Below are 22,369 nucleotides of genomic sequence, written 5' to 3' on the forward strand. Positions count from 1 at the left end.
AGAGGGCGCGCTTTCCTGATAAGTCACTTCACACTCCTCTCCTACACCCCCACTGTTGACCTCCAAAAAAGGTGTGTGAGAGCTGCCGGGCTAAGAATAACCCGTCAGGGGGGTAAAGTTACATCTTCGTGTTGTGTCCTGTGTTCAAAATCACCGGGCCCACCCCCACCCCGCTCCCCTCGGTCAATGCCTCCGCACTGGCAGCTCCACATGCACCCGTAAAGTGCACTTGTTCATGCTTTTTATTCATCTTTTTCCTTTTCTTTGAAGAAGTGATCAGTTATGGAATAAATGACTGGACCGGAATTGATTTCAAAAGGATTGTAACAAGAGAAAGTGATCAATATGGCTGACGGTAGGATTGATTGACATAACTTGTATGTGAGGTCCATCTGCTGAACTTTTAGAAAACTGCCATTTAAAATACATTAAATGGGCTCTTAAATTGACTCACTTTTTAAATGGGGGGGGGGGGGGGAAAGTCACGCCAGTTGAATAATAATAATAATAAATGTATATTTGATATTAATGGCAGGAACATTATGCAGTAAAACAGTATGACAAGCTCATGAAATGTTTTTGAAAAGTGTCTTGTCTTGCACACAACAGTGACAGAAAGTTTCAAATGTGTTGAAGCAGTTGTTGCTATAAATACAAGCTATCATGTATCGTGAACATTAGCAAAAGGCTAAGCAGCCCCATGACGCATGGGCTCGAATCTGTATTATTTATAACTCTTTAATCATTTTCAATATAGGAGAGGTAAGCGTTGAATAAATCAGTGGATCGTGATCGTGAAGTTTCTTGCCTCAGGGAACTGTGAGTTTATAACCGCAGTGCATTACATTGCTTGAAACAGCGACGTCTAGCGGATTTTACGAGTATTGCAACGTTTTGCTCCCAACTTTCCATTTGTTATACACATGAAATTATTCTCCATTATGTAATTATTTTTTAGCTTTATGTTATAATATATCTATGAAGCTACCGTATATTTTGTGGAACAAACTATTTCTATTTTTTTTTTTTGCCACATCAAGGGGCCAATCGCGCCAATGGGCCCCCAGCAGCAGAAGCAGGTGGCTCCATCAAGTCCAAAGCTATGATGGTGCTGAACAAGCTTCGTGTGTCTGTGGAGCTGCTTGTTGCTCTGGCCGCTCTCTTATGCTGGTTGACGGTGGGCGTGGTCATGTTTGACTTTGTGGAGTACAAAGCAGTACCAGGTGAGTTGTCAATAATCTGTCAGAACTGACAGAATATTAATCATATTTTTTGCATGCTTTTCAAAATTTTGCTCGGTTGCGATGTGCAGACATCCAGCACATCATGTCCGACCCGCTCCAAGCTGCGTATGACGCCGCGGAGGAAGTGTCCCATCTCGTCAACAAGTTCCAAGGTGACCTCAAAGCTTAGCGTTAGCATCCATCACCTGCTCGGCAGGCTTGTGACATTTCATCTCCTTCCCAGAATGTACACCCGACTTAAGTGACCCCATGTCTGCGGCCACGTACGCCATGGACGAAATAGCCCAAGCCAAAGACAAATTTGTGCAATATTTCTCCGACGAGGAAGGTGTGGAACCGGAGACTTTCATCTTGAATGTGCAACACTGTTGACGTGTGCAATTGTCCTCCCAAATGCAGACGTCTTCTACCTGAGTTACGTGGATCCGGTGGTGATTGGCAGAGGACTTTTCCATTCCACCAATGACTTTGTGAGCGGGTTGGCGGCGTCCCTCAGGGACACGTTCTGTGCTGCTGTGGATGTCGTGTTATCTTCTATAACACATATCAGTGAAGGTTAGTCAACTGTTGACGATTTGCATTTGTGATGTCTTGGTAAACTCTGACATTTGGTGACTCCACAGTGTTGTGTTCGGGTAAAATGGACCTGAGCTTCATGGATCCGGTTCCGTGGTGTCGAGGAGTGTTCTCCTGCACCAATGACTTTGTTTGCGGCCTGCTGGGCTCCATTCAGAAGTTCTTCTGTGGCATCCTGGACTCTGTTCTGGATCTAGTCAAGGGTATTTATATGTCTCTGGAATTTATGATCTAATTTTTTTTTTGCTAGTTCAAAACTTTGAATGATACCTTGCTTCACAGTTAACTAAAGTTGTTGTTTTTTTTCCACTTTCAGGAAGCGTGGACCTCGGCTTTTTGGACCTCGTAGCGTTTGGCAGGAACCTCGTCAGTGTTACAAATGACACTGTCCATAAAATGGCAGACGGCCTGCAGGAAGTGATGTCTGTCACAAAGGACAGCGTGGTTGATATAGTCAACGGTATGTGATTTTCATCCTCACCAATAATAAGATTGTTTGTTTAAGGTTAAGGGATAGACATTTCAGGACTTGAGACTGTTCTGGATCATCAGGTTCCATATATACATACATAAAATGTCTTGTCAGACCGCTGAACACGTTTGATGCATTATTTTATAATCCAGCGGAGGGAGTGTCCACAAGGGGGCGCAAATGCCAGGAAGCATCACATTCATCAAAATACAATGTAATAATTTAAAAATCTGAATTTGACCCACGTCGCTAACCTCTGTAGACATCCAGGAAGCGGTCTACTTCAGCCCCTCGGCCGCCCTGAACAGGACCGCCGAAATCGTGGTGGAGCAGTACCAAATGCTTGCCAACGCCATCACCGGGGTCCTCCCCAACGTGACCTTTGACCCTGCGAAAACAGTTGAAGATGCCATGTTGGAGCTGACCAGCAAGAAGGATTTATTTGTGGCCTACATGTCGGCCATGATTGTGGGCAAGCAAGGTGTGTTTTAAAATGTTCATATTTACTGTGCAGGTGTACCTAATATAATGAACTGTACAAAAATTGACATTTATTTTATTTTTAGCTCAACCGGTCGCTATGCCGCCCGAGGACATCATCCCTGAAAAAGGTTTCTTGTTTATTACAACCCTTCTCTAAATATAAAATGTAAAATTATAATCAATAAAGAAATTCTTAATGAAGGAATTCTCGATTTAGATGAAAGTGCAGCACCTCACTCCGAGCTGCCGATGGTGAGACGCAAAGGTGAGACTCTAGCTTGTCGTGTGTTATTAAATTATGGTTTATTAACACATCTTTTAAAAAAATGCAGGTGAATTTCTGCCACCGTTTGCAAAAGGTAAGACCATATTTTTTTATACAAATACAAAAAGCATTGTCTATGCAGTGAAACCATGAAAGTAGAACACACACAAAAAAAATCTACTTTCAAGGTTCAACTAAATTTTAAGCATGCAAAGAAAATGTGTATTGATTGCCTCTTATTTAACACATTTAAAAAGTGTCCAGTTATATGTTTGTGTTTATGTGTGTACACCAAAGATAACAGTTAAAAGTAGCCTTGGGTGATGTTTCAAAAGTGAACACACCCCTCTATGATTTTTTTGTGGATCAGACGTGATAATGTGATTTTATGTTTCTCAGTGTCGTGTTTGTTTTTACAAAATCTTGTGTACTTTGAGAGTGATACACAGCATTGTCCAAGCATCTTGTCTTCGTGTTTTTTTTCGTACGAACGGGATTGCGTCATATTGTCTCAACCATGGGACACTAATGTAAGCACGTTGATGTGTGTAAAAAAAAAAAAAAAAACATGGCCGCCTGTCTCATTCCACCTCATCCCGCCCGTCAATTTGTGGACTGTGTTTGTGACGTGACGAGCTGGTGGTGCAGTTGCAGAGGTGACGGTGATGATGCGCTCGGACGAAGACCTGCGAGAAGACAAAAAAGCATCCCAAGGGGAGGGGGAGGAGGAAGCAGTGGATGATGAAGAGGAAGGACAAGGAGAGGAGGTGAATGAAGAGGATGGTGGGTTGAAAGAGGAGAAGATTGAAGCTGCAGGAGTTGCGTTCAGTGAGGAGGTTCCTTTAGATGACGAGGAGATGACACCCTTGGATGCTGATGATGATGCAAAAGCGGAGAGCGCAATAGAGGATGAAGAGACTGGAGAGCAGATTGGAGAAGATGAAGAGTTGACTGCCGCAGTTGGAGATGATGAGAAGGAAAAGAGTGATGACATAACAAGAGATCAGGAGGAGGAGGAGGAGACACCAAACATGGATGATGAGGAGGAGGAATTAACAACTTCAGCTGATGATGAAGATGATGAGGAGATGGCAACCGTAGATGAGGAACAGGAGGAAGCAAAAGTGGAGATGACAGCAATTTTAGATGATGAAGAGGAGAAAATAACTGAAGATGACGATGATGAGAAAATATCTGACGAAGAGGAGGAAGCCCTTCCCAGTGAGGATGATGACGACGAAGATGTGGAGACCAAAGAGGAGGAGGAGATATCAACAATCAAGGATGGTGATGAAGATGACAAGAAAACTGAAGACGATTACGGTGATGATGAAGAAGAGAAAACAATAGCTGATGAAGAGGAGGAGATTCTAACCAAAGATGATCGTGAGGAGGAGGAAACGTCAACATTAGATGAGACAACAGTAGATGAAGATGATGAAGATGAGGAGGAGGCGGTGGAAACTGTTGAAGTTGACGAGGAGGAAGATGAAGACGTTGAGAAAACAACCTTTGCTGACGAAGAGGACACAACAGTAGATGATCATGACGAGGAGATGGAAATAACAGTAGATGAGGAGGAGGAAGAAGCTGTTGCTGGCGAGGAAGACGTGACTAAAGAGAAGACAACGCCAGAAGATGATGTGGAGGAAGAAACCACATTAGATGAGGATGAGGGTGAGAAGACAGCAATTCTGGATAAGGAGGAGACAACCATCCCAGATGAGGATGAGGAGGATGAAGAGGAGGAGGCAGCAACTTTGGAGGAGGACAAACCTTTTGCGCGTGAGGATGACGAAGAGCAAGACCTTCATCATGGCGAGGATGCGGAAGTTCCTGTTCCTGTTCCTGCACACATGAAATATTCCATCAAACTCCGCCCAGGTACCCGATCCAAAAAAAAAAGTCATTTTCCATTCCATCTTGCACATTTTTTTTCATGTTCAATCATGAAAATGTTACTGTGTGGTCAAAAATAGTGACATATTTTGTCGTTATTGTGACTTTTGGTTTCTCCCGTTAGCGAGTTATTGCATGACTGCTTTGGCACACTTTTACATTGGATGCAACCGACCCAATTTTTTTTTTTTTCTTTTAAATCCAGGTTTTGGGACCGGCAGCGACCATTTATAGTGTTATTTACAATATTTGGTATTATTTGTATATGGTCGCACAAACCTAAATAAATAAATAAATAAATAATGATTGACTGTGATTATTTTCTATGTTTCAGTTGTCAAACATGAAACCAAAAAACAGCAGACACCAGCAGTTAAAGTTAAAGGTAATATTGTGATGGCTTTTGTCGATCTCCCACTTTTCCATCCCAACACAAATGTTCTTTTTATTTTTAATCGGGATTCATATTCCAATATTTATTACTATATGCAGATCTTTTGAAAGAGAAGAAGACAGACGTTAAACATGAGGAATCGCTCACCAACAAAACCAGTGAGGAAAAACCAGCAGAGAAGCTCAAAGCCATCACAAAACTCCTTAAGAAAAAGACACAAAAATCAAAAGGTAAGTTAAACTTTATCAACCCATATTTACAGTATTGTACAATATTTTATATTTACATATTACATATATAATATTTGAAAATATTTACATATCTATATTTTTTGTCTCATTTTTCAATTCCCCATGCTTAATAATTTGTTTCTCTCACTTTTAGAAGAAACACTGAAGGAGCTGCGAGTAGAAGCAAAGACTCCGGAAAACACAACGGATGCAAAGAAGCCCTTCATAGTCAAGTTCTCCAAAATCAAAGTGCCAAAAAGGGCCGAGAAAGAGAAAGAAGACTTGAGGAAACCTGCTAAAGAGGAGAAAAAGGAGGAGGAGACCCTTACTGAGGAAATAAAAGAAGAAATAAAAGATGACAAGAGGGTGATGCCCAAAACTCTCAAAGAAGTCAAAAGACCTTCTAGAAAAGAGAAGGAAGTCAAAAAACCTCCAAAAGAAGACAAAGAGGTCAAAGAACCTTCTAAGAAAGCCACAAAACCTCCAAAAGAAGTTAAAGAACCTTTAGGAAAAGAAAAGGAAGTGAAAAAACCTCAGAAAGAAGTAAAGAAACCTCCTGAAGAAGTCAAGGAACCTCACAAAGAAGTCAAAGAGAAGGAGGTAAAGAAACCTCACAAAGCCGAGAAGGTCGAGGAAATTTTGAAGGAAGACGAAAAACCTCAAAAAGAAGAGGAGGTCAAAGAAACTATGGAGGTAGTCAAGAAACCACCGAAAGAAGAGAAAGACATCAAGGAACCATTGAAGGAAGTCAAGAAAGCTCCAAGGGAGGAGGTGGGAGCCAAAACACTCTCTAGAAAAGTAAAAGAAGTCAAGAAACCTCAGAAAGAAGAGAAGCATGGCAAAGAAACTTTGAAGGAACTCATGATACCTCCAAAAGAAGTTGAGGAACCTTCCAAAGAAGCCAAGAAACCTCCAAAGGATGTCAAAGAACCATCTAGAAAAAAGAAGGGAGTCAAGAAGCCTCTCAAAGAGGAGAAAGAGGTCAAAGAAAAAGCTGAAGAAGACAAGAAACATCTTAAAGAAGAGAAAGAAGGCAAAGAAACTTTGAAGGAACTCAAGAAATCTCCAAAAGAAGTTGAGAAACCATCCAAAGAAGTCAAGAAACCTCTAAAGGAAGTGAAAGAACCTTCAAGAAAGGAGAAGGCAGTCAAGAAGCCTCTCAAAGAAGAGAAGGAGGCCAAAGAACCCTCTGAAGAAATCAAGACGCATCTTAAAGATGAAAAAGATGGCAAAGAACCTTCTAGAAAAGAGAAAGAAGTCAAGAAAGAAGACACAGAGGTCAAAATAACTTCAAAGGAAGTCACAAAGCCGCAGAAACAAGACAAGGAGGTCAAAGAACCTCCTAAGGAAGCCAAGAAACCTCCGAAAGAAATCAAAGAACCTTCCAAGGAAGCCAAGAAACCTCCAAAGGAACTCAAAGAACTTCCAAGCCATGAGAAGGAAGTCAGGAAACCAAAGAAAGAAAAGAAGTCGGTCAAAGAAGTGACTAAGGATGAGTTGAAAGTAAAAGAGGACAAGGGTGTCGTTAGCAAACCTCCCAAAGAACAAAAGCTTGAAGAAGCTGAAAAACCAACCAGCGAGAAGCTTCCCAGAAAACTAAGAATCATCAAAGAAGCGCAAGAGAAACCACCAAAGGAAGGCAAAGAAGACAAGAGGCGTCCTCGGGAAGATGTCGACAAAGCTCCCAAAAAGGAACTTCCCAAGGAAGTTGAGAAACCCATCAAAGAAGCAAACGTGTCTTCAGTGGTCCTTCAAGAACCTAAGAAACCACTTGAAGGTGGTTCCGAAGTCAAAGACAAGAGGACGTCTTTAAAAAGATTTTTCAAAATCCACAAAGAAGTCACAGAAGCAAAGAAAGCTGCCAAAGATGAGAAAGAAGGCAAAACACCTCCTGAAAAAGTGCTGTTCTTCAGGAGAACTTCCAAAGAAGTTCTCAAAAAGACACACAAAGAATTTAGCAATGAAACCGAAGTCAAAAAGCCTCCTGAAGAGGAAAAGGAAATCAGGAAACATCTTAAAGAGGATCTCCAGAAACAAGAAGCACGAGATTCCAAGACAACCATTACAAAGACAGAGGAGAAGAAACCACATGAAGAACTTGAAGAGGAGAAAGACGTCAAAAGATCTCTCAGGAAAAAGACAGCGCACCTGAAACCAACCAGACTCCAAAAAGACCTCATGAAACCATCCCAGAAGGTCCATGAGGAGCCTAAACCCTCTGAGGACAAGGAAAAAAAGAAACCTCCCAAGGAAGTGTTGGAGATCCCTCAGAAAAAACAAGTTGACGAATCTTTGGGAGAAGACAAAGTCATCACGACACCCCTCAGAAAGGAGAGAAAGATTCTGAAACCAAGAGAAGACAAAGACATCCACAAACCTCCTCAAGAAGATGAAAGTAAACCTTCTGAGATGAAAGTGGAGAAGAAACCTCCCGAAGTAGAGGACAAAGTAGAGACCGGGAGATCTTTAGGAGAGCAGATGGAAGTCAAAAAAGTGATCAGAAGACAGACCAGGCCTCAGAAACCTTCTCAAGAAGATGAAAGTAAACCTTCTGAGATGAAAGAGGAGAAGAAACCTCCCAAAGAAGGGGACAAAGTAGAGACCGGAAGATCTTTAGGAGAGCAGATGGAAGTCCAAAAAGTGATCAGAAGACAGACCAGGCCTCAGAAACCTTCTCAAGAAGATGAAAGTAAACCTTCTGAGATGAAAGAGGAGAAGAAACTTCCCAAAGAAGAGGACACAGTAGAGACCGGGAAATCTTTAGGAGAGCAGATGGAAGTCAAAAAAGTGATCAAAAGACAGACCAGGCCTCAGAAACCAACCCCAATGGAGAAGGAACCCAAATCAACACCTCAAGAAGCCCCAGAGGAGCCTAGACCATCTGAGGAGATTCCACCCAAAGAACCCCTCAAAGAAGCAAAGATACACACCAAAGTAGACGTTGAAGAGAAGAAACCTGCCAAGAAAGAAAAACAAATCAAGGTGGCTGATGAAGCAGAAGGAAGGAAGTCATTGAAGGAAAAGAAACCTCCCAAGGAGGAAAAACCTGAAGATGTCATTTCCAGGGAACCTGAGAATCCCTCCAAGCAAAAACCGAAGGAACCCTCCAAAGACGTTTTGAAACCGTCTAAAAAAGAACCGGAGAAGCTCTCAAAAGTTGTCAAGGTGACCACCAAAGAAGATACAATCGACACTTCCAAAGTGGTCAAAGAAGTCAAGAAGACTCCAAAAGAAAAACCTGCACCGAAAGGTAAATTTGGTCAAACCAAATCGCCAACATGATTTCGACTTTTTGTGACATCTGTCTGGTTCTTCGTTTTTTTCAGCGGATGTTTCCAAGAAACCTTTCCGGTTCCTGAGAGTCACCAAAAAGCAAATAGCGCCAGTTCTCAAAAAAGAACACGTCAACGTGACAAAAGTAAAAGGTACGTCGAATCGCTCAACACAATGTTTACAAATAGTTGATGATTTTTTTTCCAATTCTAGAAGTTCCCAAGGTGAAAGCCAAACCAGAACCCACAAAAAAAGGTGGAAAGTGTTTTCCATTTTATCATCATGTTAGCAGCAGCTAACCACATTAGCATCCGCACTCATATTTTTTTAATGTGTTGCCAGAAAAAGAAGTTCCTGCAAAAAACATCACTTCGGTGCTGAAGGAGAGAGTTAAAATTGTGCCAATGAAGAAAGGTCATTTCTTTCTTTTTTATACTTTTAAAATCGACTGAATTTATATTCATTTTTAATTTCTTTCAGTTATCACAAGGCCGGTAAAGAAAATCCAGGAGACACCCGCAAAAACACGTATGCATATCCAAAGCGGTGGCTTGACTTACGAAACGTTCTTAGCTTAATGCTAACGTGCAGTGCAAAACACCTAAGACAGGCTAACAGAATTAGCACTGACAGACTTTTTCTGTTTTTATTTGAAGCTGTTCGAATTCAGATGAAACCCAGAGTTGGCGTCAAAGGTAAGTGTTTCACTAATTCATCATTTAAAAAAAAAAAGTGTCCAATTTTATTTTTGCTGTTTGTAGAAGCGGGGATTGCTCCTAAAAATGCAACTCAAGCCAGAGAGAAAGTGAAAGCAGCTCCACTAAAGAAAGGTGGATGTACAGGATACTTTTGTGATGCTACGCTAACTCACGCAATAGCATTCCAACGCTTGTATCTTTCAGAAATAATCATTATTTTTCATATTTTCAAGTGCCTACCTCTGTTGAGAAGACTGAAGCAAAGAAGAGAAAGGCCACATCACTCCTAAAGACAAAAGGTAGATTTTTATTTGTGCTCAGACCTCTCTGATAGTGTTTTTGTAGTTTTATTTACTTTTTTTTTTTTAACAGTAGAGCACAAGACTGCCAAAGAAAACCAAAAGCCCACAACAGTGACAAAAGGTACCGTGCTGCGTTTGAGGACGGCGGTTATTTTCAGTGCCGAAGTTGCTATTGATGAATAACATCTCGAGTGTGCATAATTTCTCTGTCGTGTTTAGAAAAAGTCGTGGAGAAAAAGGCAACTAAAGACGACCTGCCGAAAGGTACCAAGCGCTTAAATACATGCAGTGTATGATTTTGATTTTGTTATTATTAATTCTCTACTTGTATTCACAGAAGACAGAGTCCTTAAAGAGATACAAGAGAAAAGTAGGTTGAGTCCTTTTAGGGCACGTCATTATTTCTTACTATTTACTAACTTATTGATTTTGTTGCAGATAAATCCTCAAAGGAGGAGGAACCGAAAGGTAAAAAAAAAAATAATGCTTGACATAAATTAAGTTGAATGGAGTCATTAAAAGTGTTTTTAACATTATTTTCTCAGCGGATTCTGATGACTTTGTCCCGGAAGGTGAGTACGAGTTGCGATAGGTGACAGGATGTGACATCATAAGGTGATGTGACATCACCTGACTCCGCCCACAGACGACCTGCCCTACTTCCAGTGTTTCTTCGTGGACGAGGACGAAGCCCAGTTTCCCTTCTACGCGTTCTCGCCGCTGCAGGTTTGAGGCGGAGCAGCTGACGGCCGGCCGCCATTTTAGAGCCCGACTCGACTGACTGGAGCGGGGGATTGTGGGTAATTCTTGCCACATGGACGCAGCCATTTTGGTCACATTTGGTTGAGCTCTCTTACCAAATATGTGCAGCCAATGTCATTCCTTTACCTTTTTTTTTTTCATTTTATTTTAGTTTTTTCTTTTTTTTTTATTGGTAATTTATTATGAAGTTATTTTTTTCTTTCTTTGTTTTATATTATTTTTTGTTATTTTATTTTTCAGTAATTTATGCCATTATTTTATATATATATATATTTTTTTTTTTTTGACAATTGGTTGAGGGAGGTTACCGCCCTGTCGGTCCCCCCCCTTTGCACGCCACTTATGAGCATGCCACATACATGAGAGCTCCCAAAACATCCGGATGGAAAAAGACTCCCTAAAAAGTCTGATTATTTAATCAGCACGCACGTCTGCGCCAATGTTAACGTTGGCTCACAGTGCGCCATTTTGTGCTCGTTTTTTGGTTGACAGAACAAAAACAACTGACTGTACATTACGATGACAACTAAACAGATGAAAAGCACCGAATGGGGATTGGGAGATTTACATATTTCTGAAGAAAATGAAAACAATGCTGTTTTGACAGAGGGTCGCCTCATTTGTCAGCAGCCAGACGGCAACAGATGTTGTTTGTCACGCTTTGTGACAATTGACGAAGCCTGAGAGGATCATCCTAAATGTAAATCCCATTTTTTTTTGTAATCATAATAAGTGGGACATGTCTTGTGTGAGTGAATGGTGCTCAGGGTTGTATTGTTTTGTGTCAAACAAACACTACTGCCAATGCTTTGCAATATTTCTACTGAGATAAATATATTTAGAATGTAATGAAAATGTATTTGTTAGGTTCAACTTGTGTAATACGCCAGGTCAAAGCTACCTGAAATCTGCATGTGCGTGTCAGAGATTTAAAATAGGGAAAAGGGAGAAAGAATGTACAGTGAATATAAAAAGTCTACACACCCCTCTTCAAATGCTATGTTAAAAAAAATCCACTATTAGTGTGACCCAAAAAATTTACAACTTAATTAAAAATTAATGGATAGAGACCTGGCATTTGAAAAGGGGTGTGTAGACTTTTTGTAAATACAATTTTGATCCCCATTGAGGAGGATAATAATAGAACAACAGCACCATTGTGTCTGCTCATTGCGCTTGGATTTGACATTCAATAAAAGAGTCACGCAAGTGTGTCGTCATGTGGAAAGTCTTGATTGAACATATTCAAAGCTTTCTGTCAGCTTCGTGGGATTGAGGACCCAAGCGCAAGGAAGCAAGGATACAAGTGGTTGAGGGAGCTGATTGGACGACGCTAACAAGAACAGGGGAGGGAACGCTTAACTAACAAGACATGTAGAAATACCAGGAAAACAACCAAAGTCCAAATCAAAACCAAACAGACATGATACTTTCTATTCTAATCACTTCATACTGAATACAAAAATTGATGTAAAAATGATATTTGATTGAACTAAATTTAGTTTGAAGTTTTGATCATTGTATGTGATCATTCTAATCACTGTGTTGTAATGTCAGAGCCAAAAATAGAAATAAAATGACAAAATATATTTTGTATCGTGTATTCAGCCCATCAAAAACAAGCGTCTATTTTATGTGGGCCCAAAACCCTGGACCGAGGTCCATGGGTTCACTTCACTCCAAACAAAAAGGGAACTTCTCGCCGACAAAAGCAGCTAGCAGACACCAAACGATTGTTTTTGTCTATTATGGGAACGACTGACTGTGTCTTTCTTAGCTTTCTTGGCTCGTTTTGTGACAACCTTTTGGCAGACTGCATTTTCAATTGAAATGGGAGTTCCACTCCAGTTAGCACACAACCTTTGTTTGTGCATTTAGAGCAAAGTTGGCAGCTAGAAGAACACAGCTCCTTGTGCGCGATTCACAATGCTGACGATGATTGATTATAGTATTGAATTCATCTTAAGCTTGTCTATCAATCTGTTTTCTTCTTTTGTGTGTGTGTGTGTGTGTGTGTGTGTGTGTCACGCGATTTACCTATGGTTGGTCCACGCCATCGCATGTTGCCTCCACGTCATGACACCATGGCCTAAATCAGATTAGTGACGTCACCGCCTCTATCCTCGTTCCAGCTTCTGTCTGTGTGGTGTGTGTGTGTGTGTGTGTGGCAATTCTGCAGGGTTCATTGCAGGTCGTTCACGCTGCCCGGTCGCGTTGGACCCTGCAGCTGTCACTTGGCAAAAAGCACAGGCGCCACCCTGTGCAGTGTTTTTCAATCAGCTACACACACACACAAATTGATGTTTATCTCACCCTTTTTTTTTTATGACACACACAAGTGAGTCTTTTATTCAGACCAATGTGAATTAAATGACCCCAAATTATTCAACCATCAAATGTTTGCTTTATTAAATGTTTGCATGTTAAACATTTTCTTCAACTTAAAAACAGAAGCGCAAATATTTCACGCTCCTGTCTAACAGGTTAAAAATATCAGTAGAAGGACAGACGATAACATAAAAATAGCAAAGTATTCCTTGCGAATAAAATATTAGAAAATTAGGCTTTCTCATACGTTCGCACAGCCTGGACGCCATCAAACGTCAAAGTCTGGAAAAAAGAAACACAAAGGAAGCAAAAAATTAAGTTGCAAGTGAGGTTTCACGAAGAACTAATGACGTCATCTCACCATCACCATCTTCCCATCCTTGAGCTCTCGGACAAATTTGGTCTCTTTGCCGTCCCACTTTTGCACTTGCACAAATTTGTCCCCTTCCATGGTGAAGGTGGACTGTCAAATAAAATGCAAAGTTTTGTTAATCAAAATGATCGATTACTAATTGCATTTTGGTAGTGACGTTACTTTGACTTTTCGGTCATCGGGCGTGATCTCGTCAAACTCCTCCCCCAGTTTGGCGCTGAGCTCGGTGTTGCGGAAGGTGCTCTGGGTCTTCACGATCACTTTATCCCCATCCTGGCTGATGATCACTGTAGGTTTGGTCACGTTGCCCACTTGTCTTGTGGCAAAGCCCACACCTAGTGGGAATAGATTTTGGAGATGCAAAAAAAAAAATTCACCAGAGAAGATGCACAAACTTGAAATAAATGACTCACCGAGCGCTTTCATGTACTCATCAAAATTCTGACTGTCCAGCAGTTTCCATGTAGCGCAGAAAGCATCCACCATTTTTGCAGGTTTTCAGTCAAAATGGATTAACAACATGAACTGACCACGCCGCACAAATCAATGGGGTCAGCGTCATTCAGTGAAGTCCGTTTTATATCGACTTGGGCTAGGGAGGCGGGCGCATGCGCTGAAGCGAGAAAGCCGATTTGACAGCCCGCCGTAAGCTGCAAAGGGGCATACTCTATAAATAAATAAATAAATAAAATGAACAAGCGCAAACCAAAATTGAATACGTTTATTCTGGATACTTTTATTTGGATAATACATTTTACAGTAAAACCTATTGAGGAAAATACTCTAAAATATGTTCTGATCATTTATCATCAGCCATAATTGTTGGCACTGCTTACAGTGAGATTATTACAGCAACAAAACAAAAAGATATTTTTCTCATTCAAAAATGTCATACTGATGAATTACAAATTCACACAGCCCATGCAAGAACATTTAATTTTCCAAGATAAATATTTACTTTTGCAGACCATCACAAGTTATTAAAAAAAACATTGGTGCCCCTGCAAAATGCTTTCAAAAGTTTCTTTAAACCGTTTAGCCAATGAAGATTGTTTTTTTTTTTTCCAATACTTGAAACCCCCAAAATAAATAATGATGAAAGGTCAAATCCTACCACAATCCAATTTTTGCATCATTTCATGTCCAACTTAGGTCAAGGCAAGTCTGGGACATGACCGAGACTGAAGCCACAAGACGGCCACATATTGGTAACTAACCGAACCAATCAGAGAAAAGCTCATTCACATATTTATAATTATCTTGCAAATCTGACATAAACGATCTTAAAAGAGATTTAAAAACCTAAATAAAAAATAGTTGCATGGGACCTTTAACATTTCAGGATTGGTTGGCAGTTTGATGCGCTTAAAAAAACACGGGGGGAGGTCAGCGGAGGTAGACTGCAAGAGTGAGGTAGGGAGGGTCAACGGCACCGATGCTCGTCAATGTACAGTAAAGGCCTCTTCTCCCTCTCGTTCCATTTTGAAGCGTTACATCGTTATCCTGAATTAAACAAAAAGTTCCAACCACATTATGTACAATCTACAGTATTGTTGGTACTTGAGTGGCTGGTCAATAAACTTTCAAGAAGCTTTCCAGTTCTTCTTCGAGGATTGTCTCTGTTATGCAACAGGGCGCCATCGGCTGTGCGCTAGTGGCAGTTGCTGCTGAAGACGCCGACATTGATGGATAGCGCCACCTCGGGCCTTTTGGGCGCCTTTGTTTGTGATCCAGCGCAGTTTGAGCCTCCAGCCCGATCTCTAAAAAAAAAAGAAGCCCAAAATCAGTATTCAATTCAACATGTCTGACTTCACGGGTATTGTCATAGAAAAGGGAGTGACAAAAAAAGCACTTCCATGTTTGCATTAAAATATTTTTTTACCCTTTGTGTTGTTGCTCTGCTTGCTCTTGTTCGTCCTCCCAAATGTCAAAGTCCTTGCTGTCAATCAAAAGGTTCTGTAAAGAGGACACAAAAAAACATTACAATTATTTTATTTTAAAAAGACTTCCTTTTCATTCATTTTAAAAATGTTCTCTCATTTGAGTTTTGTTTTACCCTGACACCTATCACATCGCCATCCTTTAGATGAAACGGTGCTCCTAATAGTGAATCTGTCTTTTTCTTCTTTTTCTTCTTGGAAAGTTGGCTGCTCTGTAAGAAAAAAAAAAAGTCAAATTAACAGCAACGATGATGACAGGAATAGACTTTGCTGAATTGCACAGGCCAAACAAGAAAAAGGCTTTTTAAAAGTATTTCTTTGGCGCCATCTAGCGGACTCATGGTGGTAAGAGACTGTGTTGAAATGAGTTGAGCTTCATGTCATGCTTTGTCGCCATCTTGCGGAATCTATAGGCAATTAAAAGCCATGACTCACCCAGCTGCAGATTTCTTCCCAGGTATGTTTGTGCGGCCGCTGCTTGGCCAACCGAAGAGAGGCAGCGGGCAAGCCGTAGCTCTCAGCCACGAAGGTACGCAAGCTGGCGGGCGATGGGTCCCTCGAAGCGTCCCAGATCAGCTCCTCTGCCGGATGGTAGCAGCGCTTCCCTGGTACTCCCATCTTGACATTCAGCACAATTTCCTTGGGGCTTCGTCAAAGCAGGAAAAATCTATCTTACTTCAATGATGCAATCACACACCAAAATGTAAAGTAAAAGGGAAATTTCTCTTACCCGAGGTCTTCCGCTTTCAACAGCTGTTGCACACAAATATTTGAGCCGCTGGTTATCTTGAGCTTCCTGCGAAGATAGGAGACAAAGCATCAAGTGACAATACCACATTCCAGATCTTTTTTATTTATTCTATTTGAAAAATTTGCCTGAGTGTGATTTGGTTTCCTCTGAGGATGCGAGCCAAGCTGCGTCCCTCCATCTCCCACGCCCGCAAAAGGTTTGCGGGCACACACACGTTCTGTAAAGCTGGAAGCGTCAACACCTGGTAAACAAAGAAGCGACATATTGTTTCCAAATCATGTTTCTGACAGGGCCACTTCATCCGGGACTTTCAGAGCAACCTGAGTCTTGAGGTCCTCCAGACTGCCTTCGACTGATATCTCCACCTGGCCGACACTCGTAAGATCGGATGGGTGAGAATCAGTTTGATCTGCGGCGTGATCCTCCTCAGCTGGGCCGTTGTCAGTGTGGTTCTTATCTGTTGCTATGGAAACAGGTCCTCGATACAGCCAGACGGACAGCTCAAGAAAGCCCTGATTGGAGAGGGGGGGAATATGACGATACTATGGAGGACAAACATGCACTAATTATAAATACCAGATGTTGGAATTACTTTTGGAGGAAGTCGTCCTTCTGAGATGACGAGTGTTTCTCCGTTGTTTATCTTCAACTCTGACAGAGATGCATCCTGAGGAGGAATGATCCAAAAGTGTCACAGAGGCGACGATTAGTTCGAGAGGATATATAGCGACGCGGTTCTTTCGACACCCACCTCGTCGTTCAGCGGCTCTCCCAACTCCTCACACCAGTCGAGCCTTCTCAAGTGCCAACAGGTTCCTGCAAACATGAAACTTTTACAATCAGAAAGTCAAACTTACATGGTAAAAGAAAAAAAACTGAAGTTTACCATCGATTCCAAAAGCATTAAGCGCTATCTGTAGACACTGCAAATTAAAAAAAAAAAGAAAAAAAAAAAAAAGAGGTTGGAAATTGCAAACTCCCTAAATGAAGCAAACCTGAAGCTTCATTTTCTCCGTCTGTCATTCTTACCTCTTTACCAGTGCAGGTCTTCTCTATGTTTATGTCCATCTCCAGTATTCCAGTAGGTGGCGCTGAACCCACAGAAAAGTGCAGGAAAAGCTGCAAAGCCCACAAAAAGAAACATCAATGCTTATTTTTAGAAGGTACCTGTATTATACCCATCAAGAAGATAAACAAACCTGCGAAGCCTTGGGGGCACGTCCCACGCAAAGCATCATGGTGGTCATGAGCCGCACGCCGGCGTCGCGCACGCACAGGTCCTCGCATACTGTTCAAGCAGAAGGGGAGGTGTCACAACTCTGCCTAGTTCAAAGGCTGGAAAATTAAAAGGCAGCCGTAGCTTTTAAGAATTTAATGAGGGCCGACAATGACAGAGCGAGCGCGAGGGGTGTTTTCTAAATGAGGGGGGAGTTCCCAGCCATGAAGCAACACGCATCAAACACACTACCTGGAGGAAGGAGTTTCCCACTCATGTCCATCTGTCGCAAGCAGCAGTCTGCACCTGGTGAAGAGAAGATGGAAACTTACAAAGTCACTGCACGTCATTTTCATTTCTACTTGCCTGGGAGTTGCAGCTCCTTTATGGCTCTCTGTTTGACCTCACACAGCAGCTGCAGACACACAAACAGACGTGCAATCTCAAACGTTTGATTTAATGCAGATAAAATAAACAACGTAAAAAAAAATGGCTAACCATGTCGCCCGCGGCGGGAACCTTGACTCTACGCCTCTCGTCCGCGTCGCCGCCACCCTGCGGTTGAAAATCCACTTGGAGCCAGCGACAATCGGACGGCGTCATCACGGTGATCACGTCTCCGTTGACGGTGAACATGCTGAACAAAACAGGAGCGAAAGTGAGCCATGCTGAAAATACAACTAACGTCATGTGATTTACCCGTTATCAAAAGACTGCGGCTCCAGCACCAGCATGGCGTCGCCATCTTTAAGCGACAGCTCCTTGAGGGTCCGGACCATGTCGTCGGGCGAAAACATCCGCCACCCGCTGGAGCCTCCGCCCCCACGCTGTCCTCCTTTGGCGTCCGTCTGCTCCTGACACAGCAGACTGCCGGCGGGCTCGCCCAGAGCTTCCCGCACTTCACTGAGGGTGGCGCCGCCGGCGAACGCCCTCGCCTCTTTTTTGAGACCCTCGCCGCCATTCGTACTGTCGCCCGTCTCGTCGATCGCCGGCCCCTCCGGCTCATCTCGCGCCTCTACGGAGGGTCGGACGACGGTGAGCAGCACCGGCTCCCATTCGACTCCGGTTAGGACACTTGCGCCGCATACCTGAAAAGATCACAGTTGCTTTCGCTTGTCCCAAATTAAACAGTTCAATTATTCAGATTTTCTGAATTGATCTTTTCACCATTTAATTTCAATGTTTACAATTTGTGTTATTTATGGTTATTTGTTTATTAACTCATGAAATGCCAAGAATAACTCCATTAGTTGATGTAATTTTGGTGAGAGGTGTTGATGAGTCTTTAAGGAGTAATGAGCACAATCCGCCAGCAGAGGGCAGCAGTGCACCACTATGTAAAAAAAGAATACTTGAGTTCCACTTTAGTGAACAGTTTGGATTAATTTCTCACCTCGAGTCCATTCCATACAAACAAGTCAGGGTTTGTATTGATGCCTGCACTGCACAGTGACACGCTGTCATCTGTAACAAGTAAATATAAAATGTAAAGAGACATGTGCTTCATTGTAACCCCGAGGCCTTCGACTCAAGTGTCTCACCTGTGAGGGTGTTGTACAGGTGAAGACCTGCTGGAAGCATCTTGGCCAAGGTCACAACCATGTCACCCTCCCATTGTTCTTGTTGCTAATGACAAGACGCTGCTTATTTGAGCTGCCGGTCATTAAGCCAAATGTTTTTTGGGGAATAAATACCTCATAGATAGCCAATCGCAACTCTCCCACAGTCTTTCTGCGGTCGAAAAGAAGTGCAGTGCCGGGATTGGGCTCGCTGTTGATTGGCTGCAGGGCTCCGTTGATCAGCCTATAAGAAGAGGCCAGGTGGACACGCAGCTCCACGTGGTTATTGCTGGCCTCATAGTCCTCCCTGTGATTGGGAACAATGTTAACTTTTTATCACACTCGCATCATTGAGGTCTTGTGATTTGCAGCACAGCTATCGTTTTTTTTAAACCTGTCTTTTTATGACTTTTGTGGGTTGTAAAATTCTCTGTACCGCATCTGCTGTAGCTTGACGTTCTCTTCCTGTGCCATCTGGATGAGATGATGAGGAACTTTATAGTGAGGGCTGCTCAGTGCTGCAAAGGAAGAGAGTCTTCAGTTTCTTTGGTGGTCTTGTCAGCTTTTATTTGCGTTTGTTACCTTCTGTGGGCCGTTGCAGCTGACTCTTCCTGTAGAACAGCATGTAGGCGCTCTCTTTGCCCTGGAACTGCTTCTCAATGTCCGACTCCCGGATAGAGGTCACGGCGGAGTCGTTCAGGTCAAACCAGTGGCTCGCCTGCAGAACCACGACTTCATCACTTAATATCCACCAGGAGGGTCACTTCACTTATTCTATTATGGTTCTAGTGGACCTCTTGTTGGCGCTCCAGTTCGGCAACGGTGTCACCTTGTGGGCCTGCAGCGGCGGGGGGGTCGGCAGGACCAGGGGGCTCGCTCATGGGGCTTTCTGTCTTCAGTGCTACTTGGGCACCGTTGGATACCAACATGAAAACATCACTGTGTGACTGCAGGAACTGTTTTATTGGGTGAAGAAATCAGGAACAAGTTAGTTCAACTGTTTTCCCTTTGACAAAAAAGGAGCATTGTGAAAAGACTGAGTCACACGCAACGTTGCCAAAAACGCAATGCCGTGCCATGAAGTTTGGCAGTTCATTTTATTTGGTTAAATTGCTAAACATTTTAATTGTTCTGAATGGAATTTGATGCAAGTTAATGCTGGACCTTTTGCTTCACACCTTCCACATTCTAATTAGATAAAAGAAAATACACACACCTTGGCAATGGGGCCATAGTCTTTCTTAAAGGCTTTGCCCCAAGAGGAACCGAGCTTCTCCATGAGTTTCTGACCCAATTGGTCTAACCGGATGCTCTTAGATGGCTCCTAGAAAATGAATTACGAAATCACCACCACTGCTGCACACAAGAGTGGATTTTTTTCATACCTGCTCAATAATAGCAGTGAGGACACTCAGAGGGTCATTTTCATTGAGTTTGCTCTCAGGCAGGTCCTTCACTCGCTGTTTGGCCTTCAGAGGAGCCTTTTTTTTGTCGGTGTCATCCTCCTGACAAACACACAGAGGAGATTAGTTTGATTCTTGGATCCAGTCCTGCATTATGTTTTTTTGTTATCTCACCGCCGGCTCCCAGACACCTAGGCACTCGATGTCCTTAATGTAAACGTGATAATGGCCGCCATAGCAGCCGCCCTTGTGGATAATGACGGAGAACAGCTCGTAGGAGTAGTCGGCATCATCTCCGTCCGTCTGCAAGGACGCAAAAGCACTGGGACATGACGTTTAATCATAATTGACACACGATGATGTCAATCACGTGAAAAAGTTTCAGTTTGTACCTGTTGAGAAAATGGCCGTAGGTTGATGGTGAGGGGGAAGCTGTAGCGGCCCGTCTCTTTGTAGCGCTCGCACTTATTACAGTCAAAGCTGAACCTCAGCAAGGACATGGTCATGAACGGGGGGAGCTTCTTCAACTTGGCAGACTGAGAAAAACGTCAATTATTTCAATTGAAGAAAAAAAATCTGTTTTATTTTGACATTCAAATAGTTTTTACCTTAGCAGCAGTGACCAATTTGTCACACATTGCACATCTGTACAGATTATTGCCTTGGAACAACTCCTCCTCCACAAACATGCTCCACAAAGCCTCCTCAAGACTGGACATGCCGCAGACGCACGTCGTCAGATCCAGGAAGTCCTCCTAAGGTGTGGAGGGCACCAATGCATTTATTGATTCCCGTAGAAAGGAATCATCGTCACATCGTCGGTGTGTTTTGCGGACCTGTCGTTGGCTAACGTTGCCGCACTCCTTGCAAGCGATGCTGTTGACGATGATGCCGTGGTACAGGCGGTGGATGAGCGTGCTGCCGGAGGTGCCCACAAGGGATTTCTCCAGAGCGCTGAACAGAATCCGGTTCAGTTCTTGCACGTCGTGTTGGTTTGTTCTCTATAGTTTTCACAGTGTAACGAAAACACAATTTAAGGATTCAACAATTTGCTTTTGTCTTCTCTATGCGCACACACCTCATTGCTGTTCCAGCCAAAGCTGTCAGTGAGGTCTGCCGTGGAGGCGCTCTGTTGGTCCACAAGCAAGAGACGGGCAAAAAGTCTCTGAAGCTCCAGAGGGATGACACGGACCTACAGGAAGAAACCATGGACAATGGCTGTGTGGAGAGACACTGGACATTGGAATGGAGCTTTGAGTGTTCCTAAAAGCGCTGTTGGACTTTTCAGCACTTACTTTGGCCCCAGGTTTGTCTTTATCTTCAAGGCTTCCTAACTCATCAGTCCCCAATGCAAAGAGCTCCTCTGCACACACATGCACACAGGAAATTAAGAAGACAAGATCTTTGTCATCCCATCTGCAGCCTCACCTCTGAACTCAGGGGTGAAGAGGAGGGTCTGGAGCAGGGAGTTGAGGTAGCACGTCCCTCCCTGGTTCCGAATGCCGCACAGTTTGCTTCTTCCTCGGGGAGCTGGGGGCTCGTCTCCCGCTTTGGCAACTCTCGTCCCCCCAGAGGAGAAGGCTCCTTCAGCCTCATCGCCATCCTCCTCAAAAAGATTCCCAAACATGACGTTTCGTTGGCTTTTGTGTTGCTTGGTAAACGCGCCAGCTGCGTCCCGCTATCTCATCTTGGTCTTGCCCAGTTCTCGGTTGACAATTGCCGGACTGACGCGAAAATAAGACGACTTGACGGGGATGAACATAGCGACCGGCCGGGGCTGGTAAATGCGTCCAAAAAAGCTAACTAACAAGTTCGGCTCACCTGGCTCGACAGCACAGGTAAAAGGAAACAGTCCGTCTGTCCTTAACGAGCGACGTCAAGTAAAAAGCGGACCAAGCGTTTCGATATAGGAATAAACTAGGTAACTGTTTATCTACTCGACACTGTTTAGACAGTCCTGTTTTTCCACTTTAGGTCTTAAAGCGGCGAACGTAAATACAAATGCCGCCGGTGGACAGTGGGCAGCCATCTTGTTTTTCGGCACGAACGTCGCCGCGAAGCATTGTGGGGCTTGTAGTTTCGTTTGGGGGGCATAACGCAGTGACGTCATATCCGTTGCGTGCAATAACAATTTTCTATATTCGGATTTTTAAATTATAATTAACAGGAAGTTGTAGTTAAAATAGCAAACCAAACAAATA

The 22,369-nt window shown here is 42.9% G+C and overlaps 3 protein-coding genes across 16 annotated transcripts; 1 reads left to right on the forward strand and 2 right to left on the reverse strand.

Annotated features, from left to right (window-relative positions):
* Window positions 1-163: 163 nt before the first annotated feature.
* si:ch211-266g18.10 (titin) lies at window positions 164-11,536 on the forward strand. Of its 13 annotated transcripts, none has more exons than XM_037242208.1 (29): window positions 164-355; window positions 1,041-1,223; window positions 1,313-1,396; window positions 1,468-1,572; window positions 1,644-1,799; window positions 1,868-2,023; window positions 2,137-2,280; window positions 2,555-2,773; window positions 2,859-2,903; window positions 2,993-3,040; window positions 3,108-3,134; window positions 3,689-4,924; window positions 5,274-5,324; window positions 5,432-5,563; window positions 5,718-8,454; window positions 8,485-8,813; window positions 8,890-8,988; window positions 9,050-9,091; window positions 9,179-9,250; window positions 9,317-9,364; window positions 9,493-9,531; window positions 9,598-9,666; window positions 9,768-9,833; window positions 9,907-9,957; window positions 10,056-10,100; window positions 10,174-10,206; window positions 10,275-10,304; window positions 10,382-10,408; window positions 10,483-11,536. In XM_037242208.1, exons 1-29 carry the CDS (start codon window positions 346-348, stop codon window positions 10,566-10,568), a joined length of 6,369 nt encoding a protein of 2,122 aa, XP_037098103.1. In that variant the 5' UTR covers window positions 164-345; the 3' UTR covers window positions 10,569-11,536. The 13 variants fall into 13 exon arrangements, 12 of the variants coding, with proteins under 12 accessions (XP_037098103.1, XP_037098107.1, XP_037098104.1 ...); XM_037242212.1 differs by having other exon boundaries at window positions 5,718-8,223; window positions 8,371-8,813; XM_037242209.1 differs by having other exon boundaries at window positions 165-355; window positions 3,689-4,481; window positions 4,515-4,924; window positions 5,718-8,813.
* A 1,443-nt stretch (window positions 11,537-12,979) lies between these two features.
* Window positions 12,980-13,864, reverse strand: LOC119116653 (fatty acid-binding protein, brain-like). Of its 2 annotated transcripts, XM_037242222.1 has the most exons (4): window positions 13,713-13,864; window positions 13,462-13,634; window positions 13,288-13,389; window positions 12,989-13,208 (listed from the first exon to the last, which is right to left on the reverse strand). In XM_037242222.1, exons 1-4 carry the CDS (start codon window positions 13,783-13,785, stop codon window positions 13,158-13,160), a joined length of 399 nt encoding a protein of 132 aa, XP_037098117.1. In that variant the 5' UTR covers window positions 13,786-13,864; the 3' UTR covers window positions 12,989-13,157. The 2 variants fall into 2 exon arrangements, with proteins under 2 accessions (XP_037098116.1, XP_037098117.1); XM_037242221.1 differs by having other exon boundaries at window positions 12,980-13,208; window positions 13,462-13,860.
* Window positions 13,865-14,005: 141 nt separating this feature from the next.
* usp40 (ubiquitin specific peptidase 40) lies at window positions 14,006-21,795 on the reverse strand. Its single transcript, XM_037242215.1, is given in 30 exon segments — window positions 14,006-15,059; window positions 15,182-15,255; window positions 15,356-15,451; window positions 15,675-15,885; window positions 15,970-16,035; window positions 16,116-16,231; window positions 16,311-16,502; window positions 16,583-16,657; window positions 16,742-16,806; window positions 16,877-16,913; window positions 17,020-17,109; window positions 17,190-17,278; window positions 17,459-17,512; window positions 17,573-17,621; window positions 17,705-17,843; window positions 17,906-18,294; window positions 18,600-18,670; window positions 18,748-18,832; window positions 18,901-19,072; window positions 19,202-19,283; window positions 19,348-19,483; window positions 19,560-19,721; window positions 19,982-20,089; window positions 20,151-20,471; window positions 20,561-20,704; window positions 20,777-20,923; window positions 21,005-21,169; window positions 21,247-21,360; window positions 21,464-21,531; window positions 21,597-21,795. Coding segments are annotated over 30 exon segments (3,825 nt in total). The 3' UTR covers window positions 14,006-14,950.
* Between the last annotated feature and the right edge of the window lie 574 nt (window positions 21,796-22,369).

Source organism: Syngnathus acus, chromosome 22 (genome assembly GCF_901709675.1).
Source record: "Syngnathus acus chromosome 22, fSynAcu1.2, whole genome shotgun sequence".
NCBI lineage: Eukaryota > Metazoa > Chordata > Actinopteri > Syngnathiformes > Syngnathidae > Syngnathus > Syngnathus acus.

What these genes read in the sequence shown, in the direction of transcription:
- si:ch211-266g18.10 (XM_037242202.1), top strand. An exon ending in CGTGGTTGATATAGTCAACG is followed by an intron (nt 2,281 to 2,554) that starts GTATGTGATTTT and finishes TAACCTCTGTAG; the next exon opens with ACATCCAGGAAGCGGTCTAC. An exon ending in AGCAGCTCCACTAAAGAAAG is followed by an intron (nt 9,667 to 9,767) that starts GTGGATGTACAG and finishes CATATTTTCAAG; the next exon opens with TGCCTACCTCTGTTGAGAAG.
- LOC119116653 (XM_037242221.1), bottom strand. Translation starts at nt 13,785, where the DNA reads ATGGTGGATGCTTTCTGCGCTACATGGAAACTGCTGGACAGTCAGAAT. An exon ending in CCGATGACCGAAAAGTCAAA is followed by an intron (nt 13,390 to 13,461) that starts GTAACGTCACTA and finishes TTTATTTGACAG; the next exon opens with TCCACCTTCACCATGGAAGG. An exon ending in AGGATGGGAAGATGGTGATG is followed by an intron (nt 13,209 to 13,287) that starts GTGAGATGACGT and finishes TCTTTTTTCCAG; the next exon opens with ACTTTGACGTTTGATGGCGT.